The sequence below is a fragment of the Schistocerca americana genome, chromosome 3 (assembly GCF_021461395.2).
Source record: "Schistocerca americana isolate TAMUIC-IGC-003095 chromosome 3, iqSchAmer2.1, whole genome shotgun sequence".
Taxonomy (NCBI): Eukaryota; Metazoa; Arthropoda; class Insecta; order Orthoptera; family Acrididae; genus Schistocerca; species Schistocerca americana.
The window spans coordinates 805,761,961-805,788,456 of NC_060121.1; the positions used below are offsets into that span (position 1 = coordinate 805,761,961).

The following is a 26,496-nucleotide window of genomic DNA, read 5'->3' on the forward strand; positions in this document are numbered from 1 at the left end:
TGTGAAATCTAGTGTAACACAGCTATTGTCTTTCTTGTACCTCATTGGATACAGATGATGATACTGTATCCATGATTATTTTGTATCGCCTTTATTCGTATAAACGAGGAAACCAAGTGGTCATTTACATCTGTAAGAAGTTCATGTTGTGTCTTCATGTTTAAATAAAGGTAACAGGAACAGAAATAAATATACAAGAAACTGCATTTTGGAGGTGTAAATTGGATATAATTTGATGCTTTAACTGGGAAAAAAATAAACAAATGGTGTGACTAAGACTGGAACACCTGGAAGTCTGCATATCTGTTTCCCATGGCATTACCTCATCTCAGTGAGCTAATGGGACAGCTCCAGGTGCAGAGTTCATGTTACTTGTTGTTGGCCAAGCTGCACACAGTTGCAGTATTGTCAGAGTCTCTTTTTCCTAAATTGAATTTCTGTTAAACCTATTGACAGGACTAGGTTTTGCTAGGTGTACCCTTTGTTATGAATTGGGGTAAGGAATTGTATGCCAACTGCCAAGTGCATCAGTTTTATTTCACCCTGTATAAGCACGTAGTGCACAGGACCAAGTTAGTCGTGGCCAGACCAGTCACAGTTGGGGCCAGTACCAGGAAGAAGAAGAAGAAGTACTACTACCGCAGCCTAGTCTCATAGTCACTAGAATGACACTTCAGTGCTGCTGCAATGAAAACTATGAGAAGATTGGACCCATTCAAGGGGGAATGCCACTGAATTTTCAATAAGTATCCAGCAATAGTTACTATCTTCAGTTTTCTATGTTACTAAAGAATAAGTCTGTAGAATTTGTCACTGCTAATAGCAACAAGTAGTAGTTGATATTTTCTTTGTGTAGCTCTCTTGCACTTGTCTCCCAGTCAGAATAAGGTGTCTTAATTGCATAAGTCGCAGGGAGTCATAATTAGTGTTTTCTGTATTTCAGAATATAGACAGGATTGAGTGCTGTCTCCGACTTGTCTCCTGTTGTGGTTAGTGTGATTTATTGTGCATAGTTGGTACAGGTTGCAAGCAGAGCACTTGTCTCTGATAGTGAAAGGTAGAATTCAGGAACTAGTAGTTGGTGGAAAGGCCTACCACATAGTGAGGTAGGGTGAAATTGTTGATGTAAAGATGTACAGCCACTGGAAGGTGCCTCTCCAAGTAAGACTAAATTATTGGGAACTGAAGTTTCCTTCAGTCATATCATTAAAGGTTTGTACCCTTATTCATTTCCTATGAAGCAACAGCTCATCCAAAGTTGGTGATAGGACCAGTGCTGGGATGCGACACTGCTCTGTAAGTGGCAGGCTGTGGACAGAATTATAGAATGAAAGTATCTTGATGTCTGGTGGTAATGTTTGGCTAACCTGCATTGCTGCATCTCAGTTAATTGACCTGAAGCTGGCAAATGTATCGAGAGATCATCAATAGTTTAGTAGTCCCACCAGACAACAGTATGTAAAAATATATTATCATTGTGTGTGACTGCTAGGACCTCCAACCAGTACACTGCCACTGCTAACTCTCAGGTATGCGAGCTGTGGCTTTGTACATAGTGAGCCAGCTGCATGGCCCGATAATAGGCTGCCCACCACCTGATAAAAGCCATTTCTGTCTTTACTTGTGCCCACATTGTACAACACTGATTTCAGTGTGTCTGTTGTAGTGGATTGTGCTATTCTCTAGACCTGGTTTGCTCTTTAGACTTTGTCTGTATCTTCTAACATTAGGCTTGTGCTAAGGCTCGGATTGTGATAGGGTTTCTTCTCACGATTTTTCTTCCTTAACACCTGATTACCATATCCATTTCCAGGGTGTTATTTTATGTGGTTTTGTTGTGTTGCATTTGGAAATAAATGCTGAGAGCTGTCTACAAACATGACGTAGAGATATTTGTGAGATTGAACATCTGCACTTGTATTTTGAACTACGTACTGTGCTAAGACATGCGAGATAGCACTGGAATTGTATTAAGTGAACATTCACTTGGGATGCATGGAAGACATTCAGCAATTGCTGTACAACAGCAGCAACAGTAGCACCAGCAGTGACACCATCAACAGCAGCTGTCAGCATTAGTACTAAGCTTCTGGAACTCAATCACAATATGATCGATACTTCATTTCCAGACAGGTCAGATCAGTGACCCACAGTGACAGTGTGCATGTTTGCTGTCAATAAATTTTCATTTGTTCCATTTAGTACAGAAATTAGAGTTATTAACAGAGCCATTCATCCTCCCATTGGGAAGACCATACAGAGGCCATTTTACATGTATGTGGTAGCTGCTAGGCTGGAGTTCCTTCAGCATAAAGAACAAATAAAGCAGAATGGGTTGCAAGGTTTGTAAGGACTTTGTTGTAAATTTAGTTTCAAGTACATGTGTAACAAATCCTACCGTGAAGTCTCATTAGAGGTGATGCGATCCATTTGTCAGTGGATGAAGATGCTTGCTCATACGCTTATGCAAGTCAGATAACTCCTGTGCTTCAAAGCACCAAAACTTTTGAGATTTCGGAAGTAGAACAGTAAGCTTCCTCAACAGACTGTGAGGTTACCAGACTGTTTCATCTACCTTCCAGGACTGAAGCCGCCGCTAATCAGGCCACATCATGCTGTAAACTACTTCAGTGTTTATGTATGCTCGCATCTTATAATGGTGATTTCATTGTTCATAACGGACTGTACTGTTTTCAAGACTGTGTGGACTTTGCTCTTCAGAGTTTACCTGTGTCTGCTGATGCTAGAGTTGTGCTTGAACTTGGGTTGTGACAGCATTTCTACTCCTAACTTTATTGCCTCAGCATATGATATCAGTTGCCAAGTTTATAATACCGCATTAATTTCAAGTGCTGGTACCAAGCTTTTTGTGAGAATAAATGTTGAATCCTTTTGCAAGAAAAAAGAAAGGAAAATAGTTATCTTGACATTATAATGCTTATGGTTTCACTGAATTTGAATTAACCTCAGTTTCTGTGTTTCAATCATTTATTGTCCATTTGCATGACTGAGCGTAAGCATTTTTTGAAACAGAAGTTGAAACATTGGTTCCATATCGACTGCAATTGCAGGGAATGAAATTCCCATGGGGAACTATCAGGGAGCTTCATTCTGACGTTAATTTTTGGTTATTGCTTGCCTGCTTGTCTTGGTGGTGCCTAATGTTAGGTTTAAGTATGAACTTACATTGTGTAGTGACCCACCTTAACTTTACAGTTGATTGCCAGCTTTCTACTGTTTGCCATTCTTTAACCATACGTTATTACAGGAATGTTCCCAGATATCCTGTGTCTCAGCTTTACGCAGTTGCCATATATGAAAATGCTTAATTGAATTTTTACTACGAAGGGGATTTTTAAATGTATAAGCAAGGACAGAAGCAAATGTTGCAGTTGACAATTTATTATGGAGCTGAGTTAATTCCTGAAAGCCTTACCTAACATGTGATATTTACACATTGTTGTAATTTGTGTCTGGCCGTCACAGAAAACCATTAACTCAGGATACATCTTCCTTGCACATTCAGCATAAAGTTATGGAACTCAAGGAAACTTTGTCTTTCCAGTGAATGTGAGCTTAATCATACTCTTATCAGTAACACACCGTAAAATTACTTTCTCTTCCATGTGGGTCATGAAATAAAGTAATAAGAATACTGTACATACCACTGCATGTGTCATTCCACATTTTGACATCATAATAAAAATATATTATGCATTCACTAATGCACTATACTACTATCAGTGGGTCATCAAGTATAGAAACATAGCCACAGAGAAAGGAAATAACACAAAGTAAAGTGCATGGTGTAAGCATACTTACTTGGTCAGGAGGGACATGGGGTCTTCAGTGCACTGTTCCTTTCCAAACCATACCATTTGCATATTTAAGAAACATGGTAAACAAACCTTGGCACATGAACTGAATCAAAAAGTTAACAGCTGTTTGGTCTTTTACTTTGGCATTTGCAGGATATGCACTCTTAACAACTATTGCGTAATCTGTGCAATCCCTTGGAAAGTTCCTGAAATGCCTATTTTCACTGATCGCCCACTGCCAAGTCTCTGCCTGAGAGTATCCCCATCATCTCTCCATCACATTCAAGCCATCCACGTGCTATGTTTCTCATACTTTCTCATTATCATGTCTGATACCACTTCACATGTTTTTAAAATCTTTCTCAGATATCGACCTCCCGTAAAGGATTATCACATTATCTGCTCTCAATTTAATTGCTGAAAAAATAATAATTTTCTACTGCAGTAATGCTTCCTCTATTCCTACCAGAGTCAGATGGATGAGTCCATTCACATGTCTGAGGAGTATCTTCTCAGGCCTACTGCATCTTTTAAATTTAGGTAGACAGGAAGGCCACTTACGCAGAATGTTCTTGAAGCTCTTACAGGCCCTTCATATGGCCACCCTCCAATCGCTCACTGGTTTCATGGCGTTACCTCTTTCTCATACTCTGCATTCTGTTGCTCTGGTGAAGACAAATGCAGAATTAGCTTCCTGTGTGACTCCTTACATTAACATGTTTCGTTCATGTAAATTAATTACCAGACTACTTTTGTCATTACACACAAAATGGTTTCATCAGATGATGCAGATCACTGTGACTTTCCATCTGGAAACATTAAAGTGCGTATATCCTGTACTTTAGCATTGCATTTAACATTAATGGAACGAATATACGTGGGTTGCTATGTTTCACATGTAAAGTATATTTTAGCAAAAGAAACAGCAGGAAACTACAAGTGGCTGAAATTTATTCTTGTGATCTCTAATGCTGCGCTATTAACTTTTAAAGTAAAAGTTCAGAATTCCAAATTTAAAAAAAACAGGTGAGGTATTAGAAACAAAAATGTGAATTTCATTAATGTTAATAATCTCAAAGCACGTATCAGCGAAAACAATGAATTTTTAACAGTATAATGTCATTGGATAGATAATAATAGAGCATATATTGTGTTTCAGAATGATTCAGAACTTTTTGGAAGAACCATTAGAGTAAATTTGGCAAAACCTCAGAAGATTAAAGAAGGCTCATCAAAACCCGTTTGGGCAGATGATTCTTGGCTTCAAGAACATGCTGGTGCAACATTAAAGAAAGCTGATAATGCAACCAAGAGATCTGCTAGTGGAGAAACAACTGTAAGAATGTATAACAGTTTGTTATCAACACACGTGTCTGGTGTGGTATTTTTTTCTGCCACAGCTTGTTTTCTTTTGTAGGAGGATGAACCTGAAACAAAGAAAGTTAAGAAAAATCCACAAGTATATTTTGATATCAAAATAGGAAAAGTTGATGTTGGTCGCATAATAATGATGCTCAGAAGTGACATAGTTCCCAAAACTGCAGAAAATTTTAGATGTCTTTGTACACATGAAAAAGGTTTTGGTTATCAAGGAAGTACCTTTCATCGAATAATACCTGATTTTGTATCCTTAAAAGCTGAAAAGTGCAGACTTGTCACTACTAGTTCGAAAAATGTGATGTCTCATGTTTTTTATCATCATGTGTTGTGATATTTTGTGTAACTGTGTAAATGAAAGTGAACATGTACACTACATTTGAAGATGAAGATGAGTATACTGTAATATATATTTGTAGTCAAATTTTTCAATTATTCATTTGTTTCGACATTGATATCTGTAGTTTCTGTGTAAATAATTAATACTGAAATTGTCTGTGTATCTAATAAGGCAGGTAGCAGCTTCATGAACATAAGAAGTAACCTACTGATAAAGCTTACAATCTTCAAATTTGTAACCTAGTTGTTTAAATACTGGAAATCTGGGATGCATTAGCATCAGTATTATGAAGGGTGGAGAAAAGTTGTGTCACAAAATTTTAACCGTAGATAGCTGATGCCAGTAGGAACCAAAATTACTAATGTTGTGTAGGTCGACAGTGCACAATTTTTAAACTACGGGAACTTGGTGCCATGCACTCTGATTGGCCGCAGGATTGCCCTGTTGCCGGATGTTCTGGACAACGCATGATTGCAAATGCTTTGCCTGCTGGAGATCACGATGTATCCAAGGCAGCCGCACGCTCGGTGGTAGTGCACCAACCTTCTATTCTCGGGGCCTGGGAGCGTATCCGTCGGGGTCCTGACACATCCATTGTAGTTTCATGATAAAACGTACTCGGAACAAACCAGTCAACAGCTGTTAGTTCACATACAGAAAGTCTTACAAATTGTGTCTACCCTGAAAAAGGCCTTTTTTGTAGCTAGGACATTGTTTGCAACTCTGGGTCCGGAGGGCTATGCTGTTGGTGGCTTGGCTACCAGAAGGTTCACCCAAGCTGGACAGGCTAAAGGGGAGGAGCCAGACAAAGTGTGTCCTACAACGACCTAGCGATATCCTGTATCCTATCCTATCCTATCCTATCCTATCCTATCCTAAGCCTCCTATCCTAAGCCTATCCTTTTTCCTTATCATTCTCAATCAAAATTGTAGTGTGAAAAGGTCTACGGCTTGAGGGGTGGACGAAGATGGCCAGTCATTTCAAAAGAAGATGTGGCGAATCTCAACAGTCATCAAGCCGGATGAACCTTCTCACAACAGAGTGGCGTCTGTCCTCCAGTGGAGCGGCCACAAAAGACGTCTGATCTCAGTGGGGGCGGCCGGACTACATCCTCTGGGGCTAACCACCTCAGTTGTAACCACACTACTGCAAATGCAGTAGCCAGAGTTGAAACTTCGGCTTGTGAGGCAGTCATGAAGCATGTGATAATCACAAATATACCCCAGGGGGCTAATCCCTCATTGACTGAGGTCAATGCAAGCAGGCTGTTGGATTCTGGGGAGCCTGCATCATGTGCAAAACAAAACTGTGAACCTACCAGTACCTCCAAATCTGATCTAAATCATGGACACAAAATCGGATCGAAACAGACTTTTAAAATGGGAACCATAAACATACAGACAATGATGAAGGTGGGCAAGCTGTTGGCAGTATGAGAGAACTTGTGATTGGCGTACTGGCACTATAGGAAACAAGATTAAGGGACGAAAGCATGATGGAATCGGAGGGATATGTAATTCTGAAAGGGAAACCCGGTGTTGGAGGGCCAAAGCAACCTTTTATGTTTGGCACAGCCTTTGTAATAGATTGTAGATACCTGGATAGTGTCACTGCGTGGAAGGGCATAAATGAGAGGCTGTCGTATCTGACAATGAAAGTAGGAAACAAAACCTATGCAATAGTAAATGCACATGTATCAACATTTTATAAGAACAAAAAAGACGAAGCAGGAACTGAACATTTTTGGTCCACTTTGGATAAGGTAGTGACAGATGTGCACAAAAGAGGTGTCACTATTTTGCTAGGAGATTTTAGCACGCAAATAGGCATGGAAAGGAAGTTTAGAGGCCCTGTGGGAGATCATGCAGCCCACAAGAGAACAAGAATGGTGAGAGATTAGTGGACCTAGGTAGGAGACACAAGATGAGAATAATGACAACCCATTACAAAGCTAAGGCAAGCAAGAAAACTACGTGGGTCAGCCCTGGAAAGGATTGGAGAAAAACAGCTAGACCATGTAGCAATCTGTGACAAGAATCACAGAGAAATTATGAACATAAAAGTGAGGAAAAATAGCAGGATGGAATCAGATCAACTTCTCCTGGCATATTTCTTGCTCGAACAGTCCACGGGTGTACTGCCGGTCCATAGTGTCCAACGGGCACAATATTTTGGCGATCAGACATGTCGCCATCGTCAGATGCGCTGATGAACTGAGCTCCTGAGGTCGGCGGCTTTCCTAAATCCCCTTCCCCCGCGAGGCGCTCTTTCCGCAGTTCATGCCCACGGCTGCGTGTCGGCGATCGCCGAGAGGCTGGCGTTGGCATCTGTGGTGGCGTCAGTGTAACTGCCTCGTCCGGCCTGATTGCCTCTTTTTAATTAGACTCAGTGGCGGTTCCCATGCCTTGCTGAGGTTATAGCCGCAATCTCTGTTGATGAGTCCGTGCCTGGTACGAATTTCGATAGCCTCTCTAATGACGCTGTCCCAGTATTTAGATGTCTGTGCAAAGACATATTGGTAGTCCATTTTGTGATTTTCGGACAAACGGTGCTCTGCAACTGCCGACTTGTTGGGGTACATAAGTCGAGTGTGCCTCTGATGTTCTCGGCAATGATCTTCGATGGTGCGCACTGTCTGTCCGATGTAAGTCTTTCCAAACTCACAGGGAATCTGGTATATGCCAGCCTTTCGCAAACAGAGATCATCTTTGACACTTTCCCATAATGCTCAAGTTTTATTGGGCGGGCAAAAGACAGTTCCTACTCGGTGTTTCCTCAATATTCATCCTATTTTCCCCGATAGTGTGCCAGTATACGGTGTATAGGCAATGGCTATCTCTTCCTCCGTGACTTCGTCCATCTCCACACACTGTACTGTAGAGGTGGGGCGGAGAGCGCGTCTGATCTGCCATTCCGAGTACCCATTTTTCCGGAATACAGTTTTGAGGTGTTCCAGCTCATGGGGCAGACACTCTGCGTCCGAGATGGTGCGCACCCTGTGCACCAGTGTTTTTAGTACCCTATTCCTCTGTGTAGGGTGGTGGCAGCTATTTGCATGCAAATACAGGTCGGTGTGTGTTTTCTTCCTGTATACCCCATGGCCCAGGGTGCTATCCGCACTTCTTTTGACCATGACGTCCAGGAATGGTAAACTTCCTTCTGCTTTGGTCTCCATAGTGAATTTGATGTTCAGATGTATGGAGTTCAGGTGTGTAAGGAAGTCTAGGAGCTTTCCCCTTCCATGGCGCCATATCACAAACGTGTCATCAACATAACGTAGAAAACTAGGTTTCATCCTCAATATACTCATATAGAAATTCGTGACCACAGGCGAAAGTGGGCTCCCCATTGCGATTCCTTCTGTTTGCTCATAGTATTCTCCATTAAACAGAAAATACGTGGAGGTCAGAACGTGCCTGAAAATGTCGGTCGTCTTCACATCAAATTTCTGTGCAATGAGCTCAACTGACTCTCGAAGAGAGAACGTCAAAACTCACCAGGATATCTGAGTCTTTCAGCTTGAAGTTCTCGAGACGTTATACGAAATCCATAGAATTCCGAACGTGATAAGGGCTTAGTAGTTCTGCCAGGTATTTGGCCAGCAAACATGTAGGTGCCCTAATGTTGCTGACAATTGGGCGTAACAGCACCCCTTCTTTGTGGACTTTAGGGAGTCCATAAAATCTTGGCGGTACTGGTCCTTGAGGTGTCAATTTGTTGGCGACACCCTCTGGTCAATCTGCGTCCTTGAGAAGAGCCCTAGTCTTGTTCTCCACCTTCTTTGTGGGGTCAGCATTGATCTTCCTGTAAGATTCGTCACTTAGCTGGCTCTGCGTCTTCTCAATGTAGTCCTTATGGGAAAGGACAACTGTAGAATTGCCTTTGTCAGTTAGTAAGACAACAATCTCAGGGCTCTGTCTCAGGTCTCAAATGGCTGTCCTCCCCATGCTGGTAATATTCAACTTGATCGGTTTAGTTCTTGTTGGAGCACGGCAGGTTCCCCGGCGCACTTCCTCAGCTGCTTCAGAGAACGTCTCGAGGGATAACTACAGGGGCATCTCTCTCTTAAACATAGGGTACAAGGTTTTATCAAGAATCTTGCTGAACAGAGTTGGAGAACAACTGGCAACTGGGGCCGGCAATAGGAGAGTACCACTGTGGCTTTAAAAAAGGGAGGAACAGATAGTTGGAATAAAAAGGGTAAAAGAACACAGACACAGGAAGGAAAAAAGATAATACTGACATTTGTGGACTTGCAAAGGCCTATGATTCAGTTGACAGAAGTACTCTGCTTGATGTGTTAGAGGACTGGATGCTACATCACATGCAATAATAAAGGAAACATTAAGCAACGCTACTGTCAGGATCAGGCATCACAGTACACTATCAGACAGCTTCGAAATAAAAACAGGAGTCTGGCAAGGGGATGGACTGCTACCAATTTTATTTAACCTGGTTTTGCACAAAGTAGTGAGACAGTGGAGACAGCTAAATAGTAACATGAAGATCAAAGGTGTGCAGATAGATACAAGGTCAAACATAATGCAACAGTGGACTACCTGATGTTCGCAGATGACATGGCACTCTTAAATGAGGTGGTAGAAGAGGCAAAGACAGCACTAAAAAATCTAGCCGAAACAGCAGAAAAGGTCAGTCTGAAGACTGCTTATAATAAGACCAAGACATTGAGCACTGAGTCTGACTGGAAGATAGATGGCCAATTGGTTGAGAAAGCCATCAGTTTTCGTTATTTGGGGGAGAAGATAACTGGTGGCATACAGATCAACAGTAGTGCAGTAGACAGGGCACAGCTTTTGCAGAAGCTTCGGTATGCGGTGAAAACAACATATGGCAAGAAAAATCTGTCTTGGAATGCCAGATTGCGACATTACACAGCAACTGTAAGAAATCCTGCTCTGTGTGCATCAGAAACAATCACACTCAGCAAGAGAGCTTGTATACAGTTTGAGGAGGAGGAGTGAAAAATTTTGAGAAACATATGGGGCACCAAAAACATGGGGCTATCTGGATACACAGAACATGGACAGGAACTGTATGAAAATATTGAACCCATATCAAGCGAGATACAGAAGAGGAGGTTACAATTTGTTGGGCTTATTGGAGGATGGATGAGGCGAGGTTGACTAAGAGGATATGGACTGCAACATTTCATACTGGTAACAACTGGGTGAAGGAAGTCAGAGATGACTGGAAGGCTGTAGGGAATAAAAGAAAGGAATCTGCAGGCAATAGTACAGGACAGGGAGAACTATAAAGGGTTGGTAGATAGTCACAGGTGGCCGGACACTAAAATCAAAGTTGTCATAATAGAAGAAGAAAGAAACAGAAGAAGCAAGAGAGTGAAGAGGTATTGGGAAGAAAGATGATGTGCAAAACAAGCCATACGTGATCCTTAAGGGTCCTAGTGAAGCAGAAGAAGAAGAAGGACATTGTTTACTTAAGGCAGCTGCTCAAACTCGTGACCCTCTGACGCAACACAAGCTTGGTAACACCAAATGGTGTTTTGCTGAACTCTCTCAAAGATTTCTGGCATTGCCCTGATGTGATTGGTGGCATGTTGAATGTGATCCATTAATTCCTCTTTGTTTCTAGGTGGTTTGTGTCCGGGTGGGTGAACTAGTACCCTGAAGAATCCTCACAGGAAAAAGTCCGGTGGCGTGAGGTCTGGTGACCGCAGCAGCCATGTCCTACAAGTACCTCTGTCAACTACCCGACTGTCAAAGGGTTCATTTAAATATCCTCGCACAGCACGACTGTTATGTGCGGGTGCCCCATCATGCTGCTACCACTTCCATAGCCGTATGTCTATGGGAACATCTTCCAGCAGGCTGGGTAGAGTTTCTTGCAAAAAGTGAAGGTAATTTGCCCCGGTAAGTCGAGGAGGTAGACGGACTGGCCCAATCAGATGGTCACCCACAACGCCTTCCAAAATATTGAGCGAAAATCGTTCCTGGTGTACATGGTGTGAGGATTTCCCCGTACCGAATAATGAACATTTCGAGTGTTGTAAAGGCCATCACGATGGAAGGTTCATTCATCAGTAAACAACACAATTGCAGGGAAGTTGGGATCTCGTGCAACACGTCGCAGAAACCACTGGTAAAACCCTAGCCTGTGTTCATAGTCCGCCACAGGGTTTAGGTCTCGGACAGGGCAGAAACTAAATGGATGCTGGCTGTTATTCCTCAAAACCTCGCAGACTAACTGATGAGTAACCTCCATGTCATGTCCAACCGCATGAGTACTCGTAGTTGCTTCCTTGAAGTGCTTGAGAACAGTCTCTTCAAATGTAGCATTCTGTCATGTTAGAGGTCTTCCAGCATCACCACGATATCCTGCTAACGAGCTTGTTTCGCCAAGTCTCTGGTAAATTTCTGTAAATGCTTGCAAGTATGAGTGGCATCTTGCTGGGTACCGCTCGTGATACAACCGCCAAGCTTCGTGCACATTACTATCGGCTAGTCCTTAAACAAAAACCATATCACGTTGTTCTTCAAACAAATACTGTGCTACCAAGCTTACTGTATGAGTAAATCGCATGTGACATGTGCTCTGAAGCAAAGCTTACCTGTGAATGCCTCTGACGTGAGGTGGAGACAAACAGCAAGACCTATTTGACATGTGTGCATTTCACGTTGATGCATTGATGGGGCAAGGGATGTTTGTATGTGTGAACCGACAAGCATAGCGCTGCCCATCAACCAACGAACGGTAACAGGGCAATCCCACAGCCAATCGGAGCATGTGGCGCCAAGTTTCCAAGGTTTAGAAATGGTGCTTTGTCAACCTACACAACATTAGTAATTTTGGTTCATACTGGAATCGGCTATCCAGGGTTAAAATTTTGTGACACAATTTTTCTCCACCCTGTAGAGAAGACACTGAGTTGTATACAGGCATAGTAGAAGACTGCTATACATTTAAGCTTGTAGGTAAAAGGTGTCCTCCCAAAGAAAACACGCACACACATTCATACAAATACAACTCTCTCTCTCTCTCTCTCTCTCTCTCTCTCTCTCTCTCTCTCTCTCTCACACACACACACACACACACACACACACACGCTACAGCTGGCTGCTTTGACCAGGCTGTGGACTGCAAGTGCCCCTGATGGGAACAGCAATCTGGTGTAGATGATTGGAGAGGTGGCATGGGGTGGAGAGGGGTAGGGATCGCAAGGTAAGGGTGGGGGAAGGTGTAGTGCCACTTCTGTGTGTTTTTTATTTCAGAAGAAAGCCTGTTGGCTGATAGCTTCAATGTATAGCAGCCTTTTTATTGCACATCTGCGACTCTTGCATTTCCTCCGTATGGTAAATAGTAATCTGTACTTTCGTAGCACTGTTGTAACCTAGTTGTGTATGTTGTTAGCATTATTGGCAATTTTTTCCTCTCAATATTTTATCAGTCTAAAAGTTTCAGTTCCTTACAATACAGATATTGTTCTGAATTTAATGACTTGGATCAAATGTCTTGATTTTCTATCCTTAATGAGGAATACAGATGTGCCAAGGAGGAGATTTCACTAACCATAATGGCACAGGGGGTAGATCTATATATGGAAGTAAATTTGAAGATGAGAATTTTACTCTCAAGCACACTGGACCTGGAACACTTTCCATGGCCAATTCTGGTCCTAATACTAATGGATCACAGTTCTTTCTGTGCACTGCCAGGACTGATTGGTGAGACAGATACTGCAATACATATTTTTTGCCTTTATTTGTAATAAATAAATTACGAATATATAAGAATTACGAAAGAATGGTAATGGAAAGTCCTGTTCGAATGTAAACATTTAAGCAGTAAAGTCTACAACTCCCCAAATTGTTGTCAAGCCAATAGGGTTTAAGTTTGTGTTTGAAGTTAACTTTATTATCCATTAAATTCTTTATGTCACTGGATAGGTGGACAAAGATTTTTTGTACCGCTGAATACCTCATTCATTTCTGTACCACACTAAAGCTGAGTTACGAACAGTGTAGATAAGTTCTTCTTCTAATATTATGTTTATGAATGTTCCTGTTGCTTTCAGAGTGTTATTTATTGTTGGCTATAAAATTTACAAGGGAGTAAATGTTGTGTGATACTGCTGTCAGTATGCCCAACCGTTTAAAAAGTTGTTTAGTAGAATTTCTAAAGAGGACAGCACACATTATCATCTGCCCGACAAACACCTTTTTCCTCAGTGACGAGTTATTCCAGAATAAGATGCCATAAATGTTAGTGAATGCAAAGGGGAAAAGTAAAGTGTCTTCCTTAAATTTTTGTCTCTAGAATCTGATATTGGCAACGAAAAAGTTACAGAGCTTAGATATTTAAGAGGACATGTAACATACAACTTCCAGTTTAGATTCTTGTCAGTATAAATATTTGATTATTGTGTTTAATTTATTGATTTACAGTCTCCCGTAATTTATGATGGTATGGTCAGACCTTACGCATTACTGCAATGCATTGTGTTTTAACTAAATTTAGTGACAGTCCGTTGATAGGGCACTAGTTACAGATTTTCAAGAAAGTATTATTTACATTTCCAAATGTTGAAGTTACTCTATTAGGCTTGATTAGAATACTATAATTTTCAGCAAAGAGAACTATTTGTGCTTCTCGGATGTATAATGGAAGATCAGTTATATCTGATCTGAAGAACAAGGACCCAATATCAATGCCTGTAGTACACATGCACAGATTATTCTCCATTCTGAAATATTTTCATTCTGTACACTCCCAGATGTCTTTGATCTGCTTACTGACTTAAATTAAGACCAAAACTTGGGATTTTTGTCAGTTTGGTAGATAGAATTTTACTTTAGAACTCATTGAATACTTCACACATAGTCCTCCTCAAATTCATTTCGGCTTCATTCAATTTTGTTTGATTTAGTAGTGGCCTGGTGTACCTGGGTACCCACCCATTGGCCACCAACCTGCTATGGACTTCTGTGAACATACATTGATGCATATCACATTTTCTCTTCTTCCATCTTTCCTTTCCATTTTAGTGTTTCCTGTATGTTTTCCTCCATTATTTCATTAGAGTGTCAGGGGTCTCCAAGGCATGGGCAGCTCTGTGGCATTTCCTCCTCACACTAGGTATGCCCACTTTTATATATATATATATATATATATATATATATATATATATATAATTAGAGGGAAACATTCCACGTGGGAAAAATTATATATATAAAACAAAGATGAGGTGACTTACCGAACGAAAGCGCTGGCAGGTCGATAGACACACAAACATACACACAAAATTCAAGCTTTCGCAACAAACTGTTGCCTCATCAGGAAAGAGGGAAGGAGAGGGAAAGACGAAATGATGTGGGTTTTAAGGGAGAGGGTAAGGAGTCATTCCAATCCCGGGAGCAGAAAGACTTACCGTAGGGGGAAAAAAGGACAGGTATACACTCGCGCGCACACACACACATATCCATCCACACATACAGACACAAGCTGGAATTTGGCTTGTGTCTGTATGTGTGGATGGATATGTGTGTGTGTGCGAGTGTATACCTGTCCTTTTTTCCCCCTAAGGTAAGTCTTTCTGCTCCCGGGATTGGAATGACTCCTTACCCTCTCCCTTAAAACCCACATCCTTTCGTCTTTCCCTCTCCTTCCCTCTTTCCTGATGAGGCAACAGTTTGTTGCGAAAGCTTGAATTTTGTTTGTATGTTTGTGTTTGTTTGTGTGTCTATCGACCTGCCAGCGCTTTCGTTCGGTAAGTCACCTCATCTTTGTTTTTATATATATATATATATCTGTGTGTGTGTGTAATAGAGAGAGAGAGAGAGAGAGAGAGAGAGAGAGTTAAAGTGAAATAAAATAAAGTATAATTGTACAAAAGTGTAGCTATAAGTTCAGTCATGTTCATGTTAATGTGCCTGTTACTACTTACACCTCAGCTATGTGATTAGTGGCTACCTTTATTCCTTTCATCATTTGTATTTCACTCAGGACTTTCTAGCAGGCTTACCTTATTTATGATATCCTATAGTCAAGCACTCGATCTGTTGCAACTAGCTAATTTTGTTTCCCTTCTTACAGGCTAGATGGGAAGCATGTTGTATTTGGCCATGTTATTAGTGGTCTAGATGTCCTAAAGAAAATGGAGGTAATGATGTATTTTCATAAGTAATAATGTAGTTGTAGTCGGGTTGCAAAAAGGACACCCCTGACCCATGACACTTCATGCATGAGGACCCGATTGTGTGGAGGGGACAGACTAGCACCATTTTGAGCTCTGGAATTTGTAAACATTGCCACAGTGATGGTGTCAGGTTGCCACCACTATGCTCAAAGTTGCATGTGGTGCCATGCTTTCTTAGCGGCCGCAAAGCTTTTGTTTGATTTTCATCATTTGTTATGGATTGTGTGTTTCATTTCGGTTCGTGTTAAAAGTGCATTTTACAGTGTCATGAATTTCAAACGTTTGTGATACAGCCTTTTCCTCCAGCTGTAGGAAAGTAGGCAGGGGTACTACCTTAAAGAGCAAATCTTTTGAGCTTGCATATAACGTATGACACTGTTTTTAGGAAGAAAGGGATAACAGGGGGTCATTTATACCATTGTCAAAAGTCGTTGAATGAATATCTGCTGCTCTGAAAACTGGAACAACTTACTTTAAAGTAACAAAAAAGAAGTGTGCTGGAGATCTACAGGTGCCAATTGCTTCTATTTTGACTCCAATGAAAACCAGAGTGCATTCTACTAAAATGACAATTCACAACATACTTGTATATGTAAGTATTAACATGGAAAGATTATCCAACCTGGAAGAAGCTGCTTTGCTGGCTATTAGATAGTGACTTGTTTTTCAGAGAAAAAACAAATCTTTTAGGTGTACTGAGGGAGTAGGGTTTTGATGGAAACTTTTTCTAGATGAAGAGTTCTGCTTGAACAAGAGGATTTTGTCATCTGGAGATGCCATTTTTTGAGGGAAGTGTCTTAAGTGTAAACCCAACTAAATCATTTGATTCTACAAAATGTGGGTGAATGATGGTCATTCCAAACCCACTGTATCATCATGACACAACATATCATTGCCATTTTAATGGAATAGAACTCGTATGGTCTCAGAAAAAATTAAGTGTTGCACACAGAAATAAATTAAAAGATGTAGGATTTTTAGTGCATGAGGCAATGTGCAGTATTATGCCCAACAATGTGGTACATCGTTGAAGAGGCATGGCAGTGAGAAGGTACACTGGAAGAAAGGGGTGAAGAGTTAATAATAAGATTAGGGGATGATAGCAGCAGCAGCAAGGGAGAAAATAGTGACAGTGATATAGGAAAAATGGATAATGACGACACACTCCTTGAAGGCTGTACGGTCAACCTTCTTCCCTAAACTTCCCTAAAATGCAGATAGAAATCAGAGCCAGTTTAAGGCCGAAGTGATGCAATAATACTGTGCAATAATGCTGTGACATGTGGTTTATTCATCTCATTACGTACAATTTTCAAATCATTTGATTTGATGTACAGGAGACATGTCAAGGTTTACAAAAGAAACTTTTTTCACCTTTTTAAGAGAACTACAAAAGTTTACATTATATTTTAGATTTCTAAGTTACAGCTACACATGTAGATAAAATAATACATGTAATACAATCCCTGTGTTCAGATTGTGAAGCTGTCGTCAATGAATTCATCGACAGAATAATAACGCTTTTCCACCAGAAGAGTAAAGAGCAATCTTTTCAGTGAACCAATCTCCATTTTAAATATATTACTGCCTTTTATTTTATTGAAAATTTTTAACCCCATATACTCTGGCATTTGGGTATAAAGTTTGAAACGATGTGTTGGAAGTTTGAAGGTATCTCTGTGGCGAGTGCTGTAGTTGTGCTCAAAACGGAAAGTGTCTAGTGTATGTTGATTTGTATATAGGAATACCACCATCTCATATATGTAAAGTGAGGGGATAGATAGTATTTTTAAATTTTTTAACAGTGGTCGACAGGATTCTCATTTTTTTGCAACACACATGTTTCTAATTACTTTCTTTTGTAATACTAGGAGCCTAGTGACATTTGCTGAATTTCCCCAGAAGATTATGCCATAACGAATAACTGACTCAAAGTAGCAGTGATAAACTATCTTTCTGGTATCCATGTTTGTGGCACCTGACAAAACACATATTGCAAATGCTAAGTTGTTCCGTTTATTTGCTAAGTAATCTATGTGTACCTTCCAATTTAAATTTTTGTCAAGATTTAGGCCTAAGAACTTCACGTGGTTTGCTTCTGTGATATCCTGATCATTGCACGTTATCTTTATTTCACTCCTTTCTACTGATTTAGCTTCAAATTGCATCATTTTGGTTTTAGTTACATTTAGTTTTAGTCCATTTTGATAGAACCAAGATTCAAGTTTTTCTAAAGTATTTTTGGCTTTTTCTGGAATATTTTCAATTAGAACTGATGTATCATCAGCAAATAAGACTGAATGAACATCAATAGCAAGTGGTAGGTCATTTACGTAAAAAAGAAACAGATAGGGACCCAATATCGAACCTTGTGGGACTCCTTGGGGAACTGTTTTCCAGTCTGATGAATAATTGGTTCCATTTGAAGTTAAAATTACTCTTTGTTTCCACCTGACAGGTAAGAGCTAACCATTTTAAAGCAGTGTCTCTGATTCCAAAAATCTGTAATTTGCGGAAGAGTAATGCATGGTTCACTGAATCAAAAGCTTTAGTCAGATCACAGAATATACCTGTGACCTTTCTACCTTTATCTAACGTGGAGCATATTTTTTGGATAAACTCATTTATAGCGTTCACAGTGCTTTTACCCTTTTGGAATCCAAACTGGTTTTTAAAAACTATATCATTTACAGTAAGAAAGTTATTAATTTGTTTTGCTGCAATCTTTCCAAACACTTTAGAGAAGACTGGCAAGAGAGAGAGAGAGAGAGGGCGGTAATTCCCCATATCTTCTGTCGATCCTTTCTTGAATAGAGGTTTGATCTCACCATATTTCAATACATCTGGAAAGCATCCCTGTTCAAAAGATTGATTTATAATAGTTGACGGCGGTTTAGAAATAATATCGTACACATACTCGATTACAGATGCTGTTATTTCATCCCACCCATGTGAGGTTTTGATTTTTAGAGACAATATTTCCTTTTCCACATCCCTTTGGGTGATTTTTTCAAATTGTTTAAAAGATGTGTTCTGGCTGTTTTCCAAACTTGTGATGCCCTGATAGAATGTCATATCCACATCCGATCTTACTACATTTAGGAAGAATTCATTGAAACAACTTGACATCTGAACAGGATTTACTATAATTTCATTTTCATGACTAATTTTCAAAATCTCATGAATTTTTACTTTGGCTCCTAATTCAAACTGAACAACTGACCACACTGATTTTGTCTTATTTCTGTGTTCTTGTATGAATTTATTATTTGCCATTTTTTTTAGCTGCCGCTTCAACTTTCCTAAATAAAGCTTTATACTGTTTGACATAAATAACAAAATCCGGATTTCTGTTTGATTTTAACTCATTGTGGAGCTCTCTCTTTCTGGCACTAGAGATTTTTATTCCTGTTGTAATCCATTTGAGTTTACCATTAACTTTCTTTTGCTTATATCTGCGAGGGAATGATTCATTAAATACCTCTAAGAAACAATTTAAGAATTTGTCATAGTTTATCGAGCTTGAACTACTGTAGTCTACAGGCCAGCTTATTATACTTAATTTACTGTGGAATAAATCCATTTTACTTTTACTGAGATCCCTTTTTATACACACTTTTGGGAGCTCAATAAACAGAGCTGAGTGATCTGAAATACCCAAGTCTGAGCAGTATTTGTGCTTATTTCCACTGTCAAATTTATAGTTAGTAATAATATTATCAATGCAGGTCACTGATCTGCTGTTTTCTCTAGTGCTTTCAGAAAAATTTAGCTTGAAACCAGATTTCTGAATTAAGTCACGAAATTTTGTGGAATCATTGCTTTCAGCTAAGACATTTAAGTTGAAGTCTGCTGCTATAACAACTTTTTTCTTACTTTCTTTCTGGAGTTTTTCCAGGAGGCATTCGAATTTGGCTAAAAACACTTTTGTTACCACACATCCAGGAATTCTGTAGATTGCTATAACCAGTGTATTCAGATCACTTAGTTCTACAGAGCAACTTTCAAACACGTTCTCTTCATTTAAATTAAAACTATCTCTTACTGTATAACTTACAGAACAATTGACAAGAATGCAGGAGCCTCCACGAGATTTGCTTATTCTACAAAAGCTAGCAGCTACCTTAAAATTATTAATACTATTTAGTACTTTTATACTATCTTCTGTTAACCAGTGTTCATTTAGGCACATTATTTTAATATTTACAGATTCTGAAAGCAGTTCGTCGATTTTTGAGAATTTACGATTTGGTAGTTCTGCCCCTAAGCCATTTATGTTCCAGTGCATCAATAGATCATTTTTGCTTTTAGCTATTTCACGTGCATCCTTTGTTTGGTACCTAAACTTTTTATTTTCAGTTTGAGTTTTTTTCTTTGTCACCTCTATCAGAATGAATTAGTTTCCCTTGCTTCTTAGGATTTTACACACGTCTATGAACATTTTACTAAGGTTCACAGAGCCTAATCTATTCAAGTGCAGGTCGTCTTTTCCCAGACACTTGCAGTTTAAGAATTTCTTTGGGTCAATGAATACTGCACCGGGTCTGTTGCACTGTTTCCTAATGCCCGTATTTATCCTGTTGATGTAAGTATCACTTACCGATCTTCGATGAATAATTCCACTAATTACCAGCCTGGATGTTGGGTATACAGTTTTCGCCGATCTAATCAGATTCCGTGTTCCATTCACGATTTCTTCCTCACTGTTACTGCGGATGGAGTTTGTGCCCACGTGGATTAAGACACCTCTGTAATCGTCGGTACTTAAAGTTTTGTTACCAGTTTCGCCCGTATTTCTTCTCGTGGACAATACATTCTTAAAATGTGTTTGTTGAGTTGATGCGATCGGATTCCAGGTCGAACATCGACCTTGCAGTGATTCAGAGTGCTGAATGATAAAGACGCTGTGCTGTGATAATTGTTCTACTTTTTTGCAAGCAGAAAGAAAGGTGGATGAAAAACTGATACAAGGAGCGTCAAAGATCGCTCATGAAAACTTGTTGAAAGAATTGATGATGGGGCAAAAACAAATCTGTAGCTTGTGGTATGTTGATGATCCAACATCGCAGTTCCGTAAAATCAATGCTTACCTCATATGTTATATTACTACTGACAATCCTTTTGAAGACTTGAAATTTACAAGTGCAGTTTCAACTCACAGTATTTGAGACGTAGTTATGGAAACATATCCTGCAGTAATACATGCACTAGACAGTTATATTCAGATAAGTAATGTATACATAGAGATAAATATGTGTATATACTTTTATTCATAGCTTTGCTCCAATTAAATTTCTTAAAAGCATCTTCCTTCTTGGCCATTTTCTATTTTCTGGGCAACAAATCATGTCATTCATCATTCTTAAGACTTCTATTTTTGTACTCATCTGCCCTAACATCCCACAGTGCCAGCAATGATTTATACATTTCAGTGTACTTCAATAATAATACTCTTTCATCTTGGTTTGGACCCATTTTCCACACCACAACAACAACAACGACAAACACATTCTTACCTAACCTCATTGGTCTGTGTAGCACACAATAGACTGTCGAGGATATTGTCAACACAATATATGGTTCAAATGGCTCTGAGCTCTATGGGACTTAACATCTATGGTCATCAGTCCCCTAGAACTTAGAACTACTTAAAGCTAACTAACCTAAGGACATCACACAACACCCAGTCATCACGAGGCAGAGAAAATCCCTGACCCCGCCAGGAATCGAACCCAGGAACCCGGGTGTGGGAAGCAAGAACGCTACCGAACGACCACGAGCTGCGGACACACAATATATGGTTGTCTGGGTTAAACATAGAATAATATAAAATGCATTAACTTGAGAAGTAATTGAGATATTTATTGATATATTTCTTCAAGTATGGTAACTCATTATGTTTCTTTACACACCTAATACACATCGGTATGCACACTGTTAGTTGTGCGATAGACATGTGATCTGTATTCCACTTCTCCCCAAGCGTTTTACAGCATTGCATGTGTAACATTTGTGATAGCTGCATGAATATGATGGGGCAACCTTTTATGGATGACATCATGTGCTGTCGAACGAGATAACTTAAACTATCTATTTGCTTATTGGATTGACTTTTGAGGGCTCCACTGGAAGGATGTACAGAATAACTCAACAGTAGCATCTGGAACTCCACATTTGGCTTGGTGGCCCAGCGTTGAAAGTAAACTTCCAGTTTCCTCGAAGCTGCTTTTCCCATTTCTTGATTGTTACGTCGGTGGAAACATTATCAGTCAGTCACAGTCCATACTTGCACTGGAATTTATGTTGTACTAGTGTGACAGACTTTGGTTTCTTGAGAGAAATCATGCCGAACACCTTCTGCTGTGGAGTCCACATGGCTACTGAAGCGTATTTATACAATTAAAGCAGTTAAGCGCATGCATGCATGGTACCAACCACTGCATTCAAACACAAAAAACATTTCGAGTTACCACACTTATAGAAGCAAACTGCCAATAAATACCTCAGTTAAGTTATTACATTTTATATTATCATATGTTTAACCCAGACATCCTGGATTTCCAAAGCTTTTGGTATTCTCAGTATTACTGCACAACTTTTCAATCTCATGCCTAGCAAGTCAAGATTATTGCTTATCTAGGAAATCTTGTCAATATAATTGACTGTCTTGGGGAGGGGGGGGGGGGGGAGGCGGCGATTATTGTTCTGTACTTGACATATCTCAATTAAGTGGCCCCTAGACAGTTGATAATGCGGACAATATTTTCCAGATGCACAATAATACTAAGCATCCAGGAGTGAAAGTGAGATGTGATTGTAGAATAATGGTGAGGGCATCAGAAACTTTGGAAATATATTGCACTTCCTGGAAATACTGTGCTGTCTGTGGGCAGTATTGATGATATCATTGCAACATTGCTGGCTACACAGACCAGGGTTAGGTTAGGTTTGTTGTTGTGTGGAAAATGAATTCAAAGCCAGTTAAATGAGTATTATTATTAGAGTGCATCGAAATGTGCAAATCACTGCTGGTGTAGTGGGATGTTAGGGCAGATAGTCCAAAAACAGAAGTCTTAAGAATGGTCTTAAGAATGATGAATCATATGATTTGTTGAAACTTCCTGGAAGATTAAAACTTTGTGCCGGACCGAGACTCAAACTCGGGACCTTTGCCTTTCGTGGGCAAGTGCTATACCAACTGAGCTACCCAACCATGACTCACGCCCTGTCCTCCCAGCTTTACTTCCGCCAGTGTCTCGTCTCCTACTTTCCAAACTTCACAGAAGCTCTCCTGCGAACCTTGCAGAACTAGCACTCCTGGAAGAAAGGATGTTTCCGTAAGTTTCTCAAATACTTTGAATTGAAACTGTACTTATAAATTTCAGGTCGTTGGAAGAATTGTCAGTAGCAAGGTAGCATAATAGATATGCGCTGATTTGGTGGAACTACAACTGTTGCTGCATTTTATGTTTTTTGATGATGGGAACATGGGAGGGGGTCAGGCAGGAACCTATGTATGTGGAGAATCATTTCTAGTTATGTATCAAATGTTGGACCATCAACACACAAAATGTTAATATAATCCCTCTGGATCTGAAAGGAATGCTCGCATGTGTGACTGCATGAATACTCATGCCATGAAGTTGTGGTGACATCTCTGTGTGTTCTTCTTAAATGTGTATATTTCTTTGTGACTCTTATACTACCATTGCACCATACTGGCCTACTGGTATGACTTTATCAAGGCCTTTGAAGGTTTACCTGATTTGACAGGTGCTTCAGCCTAGCACAGATCCATTTTATGCTTCTTTTTTAAAAAAAAGAGAGAAAAAAATGTTGTAAAAGGAAAATTTTAAGATAATCTGAAGACACCCCACATCGATGAAACACATTGTTAATGAAAGAATAAATGGCAACCAAGACTGCTCTTAATTCAAATCTTCCATAGTTTCTTTCAGGGCAGCTTCTCATTGCTGTGCTCCTTCAAAGATGTGCTTTAGTAGTAGGCTTTTGGAGTACCAAACTGAGAGGGGTTTCAAAGTGACTGGTTTGTATACAGTGCCTATCACAATTAGTTGTGAAATCTAACAAGAGTGTAGGAGGAAAATGAGTTAGAGGGCCACGAAATGAGTAGCTGTTTGTGTGGAAAAATGTTCTCAGTCCAGCCCTGTAAGAAATGCATTAAAATACTGAAACTTTGTAATTTTTATCTTGACATATTTCCAAGACTTTTTAATTGTGAAGTGTGTCTGTTTCGATCACACAAGGTTATTAATACCTGTGAGGGTCGTTCCTTCTGCAGCTCGACTGTAGTTTTAAGAATTAAGGAAGATTTTTAGTATTACATTGTTACACAACTGTTTGAGAGATTAAAATATTTCTGCTTAAATATTCTTTGGTGCTTATATGTATTTGCTTGGAATGTAATCAATTTCTTTCATTTTTTTCTAGAAATGTGGGACAAAAGCGGGCACACCAACAGAAAAAGTGACAATTGCAGCATGTGGGGAACTTGTTTAATTTTATCTACAGTTCTATGTATGGGGACATCCACCGCATGAACATGTGTCCCTTGAAATCTGCTGGGCAGTACAAATTAATTATAATTGTGCAACTGTGAACATTTTTAAAACTGTCACCACTGTGAAGCAACTGTGTCTGTACATTGGAATGTTACCTTCTAATTTTTATGAGATTACTAGAAAATAGAAGAAACATTGCTATTGAGAAGAAGAAGAAAACACACACACACACACACACACACACACACACACTGTGATACTCACTGTTGTTGGAGATGTGCCCTGTATATACAGTGAAATTATTAGCCTATCTTTTATTTTGGAGCAAACTGATTGGAGCAAACTGATTTTGTAGCCTTTTTTTGAAATTGTTGTTAATGTCATTGATTTTTACATCATAGGTTCTTATCATATTTGAAGTGGTGTAGAAGTATTGATGTTTACATAAAATTCTTGCAGTACAAATATCAGTTTAGTTACTGACTGATGTTTTTTATTTATTTACATGTCAAGTTCTGTAGGATCAAGTTGAGGAGCAAATCTCCAAGGTCATGGAACATGCGAGTACAAAAAATTACCAAATAAATGTAATAACATATAAAATTAAAATGTTTATGAACCCGAAAAAAGTCAATCCATAAGTTTAAGTAAACACAATCAACAATACAACAAGAATCAGTTTAATTTTTCAAGGAACTCCTCGATAGAATAGAAAGAGTGAGCCATGAGGAAACTCTTCAGTTTCGATTTGAAAGCGCGTGGATTACTGCTGAGATGTTCGAATTCGAGTGGTATCTTATTGAAAATTGATGCTGCAGTATACTGCACACCTTTCTGCACAACAGTTACGGAAGTCTGATCCAAATGGAGGTTTGATTTCTGCTGAGTATTAACTGAAAGACAGCTGCTTATTCTTGGGAATAAGCTAATATTGTTAACAAGAAATGACAGAAGGAATATATATATTGGGAGGCCAATGTCAAAATATCCAGACTCGTGAACAGGAGTCGACAAGAGGTTCGTGAACTTACACCACTTATTGTCTGAACGGCCCATTTCTGAGCCAAAAATATCCTTTTAGAGTGGGAAGAGTTACCCCAAAATATAATACCATATGACATAAGGGAGAGCATAAGGGAACAATTGACAGGAATGGTGGAAAGAAGTACAGTAGAAGAAGAATGGGTAGCTCTGAGGGATGAAGGAGTGAAGGCAGCAGAGGATCAAGTAGGTAAAAAGACGAGGTCTAGTAGAACTCCTTGGGTAACAGAAGACATATTGAACTTAATTGATGAAAGGAGAAAATATAAAACTTCAGTAAATGAAGCAGGCAAAAAGAAATACAGGCGTCTCAAAAATGAGATCGAAAGGAAGTGCAAAATGACTAAGCAGGGATGGCTAGAGGACAAATGTAAGGATGTACAGGCTTATCTCACTAGGGGTAAGACAAATACTGCCTACAGGAAAATTAAAGAGACCTTTGGAGAAAAGAGAACGACTAGTATGAATATCAAGAGCTCAGATGGAAACCCAGTTCTAAGCAAAGAAGGGAAAGCAGAAGGGTGAAGGAGTATATAGAGGGTCTATACAAGGGCGATGTACTTGAGGACAATATTATGGAAATGGAAGATGATGTAGATGAAGATGAAATGGGAGATATGATACTGCGTGAAGAGTTTGACAGAGCACTGAAAGGCCTGAGTCGAAACAAGGCCCCGGGAGTAGACAACATTCAATTAGAACTACTGATGGCCTTGGGAGAGCCAGTCCTGACAATACTCTGCCATCTGGTGAGCAAGATGTATGAGACAGGCGAAATTCCCTCAGACCTCAAGAAGAATATAATAATTCCAATCCCAAAGAAAGCAGGTGTTGACTGATGTGAAAATTACCGAACTATCAGTTTAATAAGTCACAGCTGCAAAATACTAACGCGAATTCTTTACAGACGAATGAAAAAACTAGTAGAAGCCGACCTTGGGGAAGATCAGTTTGGATTCCGTAGAAATATTGGAACACGGGAGGCAATACTGACCTTACAACTTGTTTCACAAAGCGCCTAGCATCCAGCGTACATTGGTCTATCGATTATTCGTATGACTTTGAAAAGTGTCCCTGTCGGTTTAACATTGTTGAACACATTCTAAGTTGATTTCTGAATGAATCATAAGTTGGTTTCTGAATGCATGCATAGTGTATGTGATGTCCCTGTCAGTGGAATCCTTGTCACTTCTAGAAATAAACTTTCCTGCAGACAAAAAGGG

At 39.7% G+C, this 26,496-nt stretch overlaps 1 protein-coding gene across 2 annotated transcripts in view; it reads left to right on the plus strand.

The window, feature by feature from the left end:
- LOC124607152 (peptidyl-prolyl cis-trans isomerase E) overlaps positions 1-24,331 on the plus strand; it is a 77,536-nt gene extending 53,205 nt beyond the window's left edge. Inside the window, exons 3-7 of one of the 2 annotated variants that reach the window (XM_047139362.1) lie at positions 4,978-5,154; positions 5,236-5,442; positions 13,058-13,239; positions 15,608-15,674; positions 24,162-24,331. In XM_047139362.1, coding sequence (XP_046995318.1) covers positions 4,978-5,154; positions 5,236-5,442; positions 13,058-13,239; positions 15,608-15,674; positions 24,162-24,230 — 702 coding nt within the window. In that variant the 3' untranslated portion in view covers positions 24,231-24,331. The remainder of the gene's footprint in view (positions 1-4,977; positions 5,155-5,235; positions 5,443-13,057; positions 13,240-15,607; positions 15,675-24,161) is intronic. The other variant, XM_047139363.1, reaches the window with a different exon arrangement.
- The last annotated feature ends 2,165 nt before the right edge of the window (positions 24,332-26,496 follow it).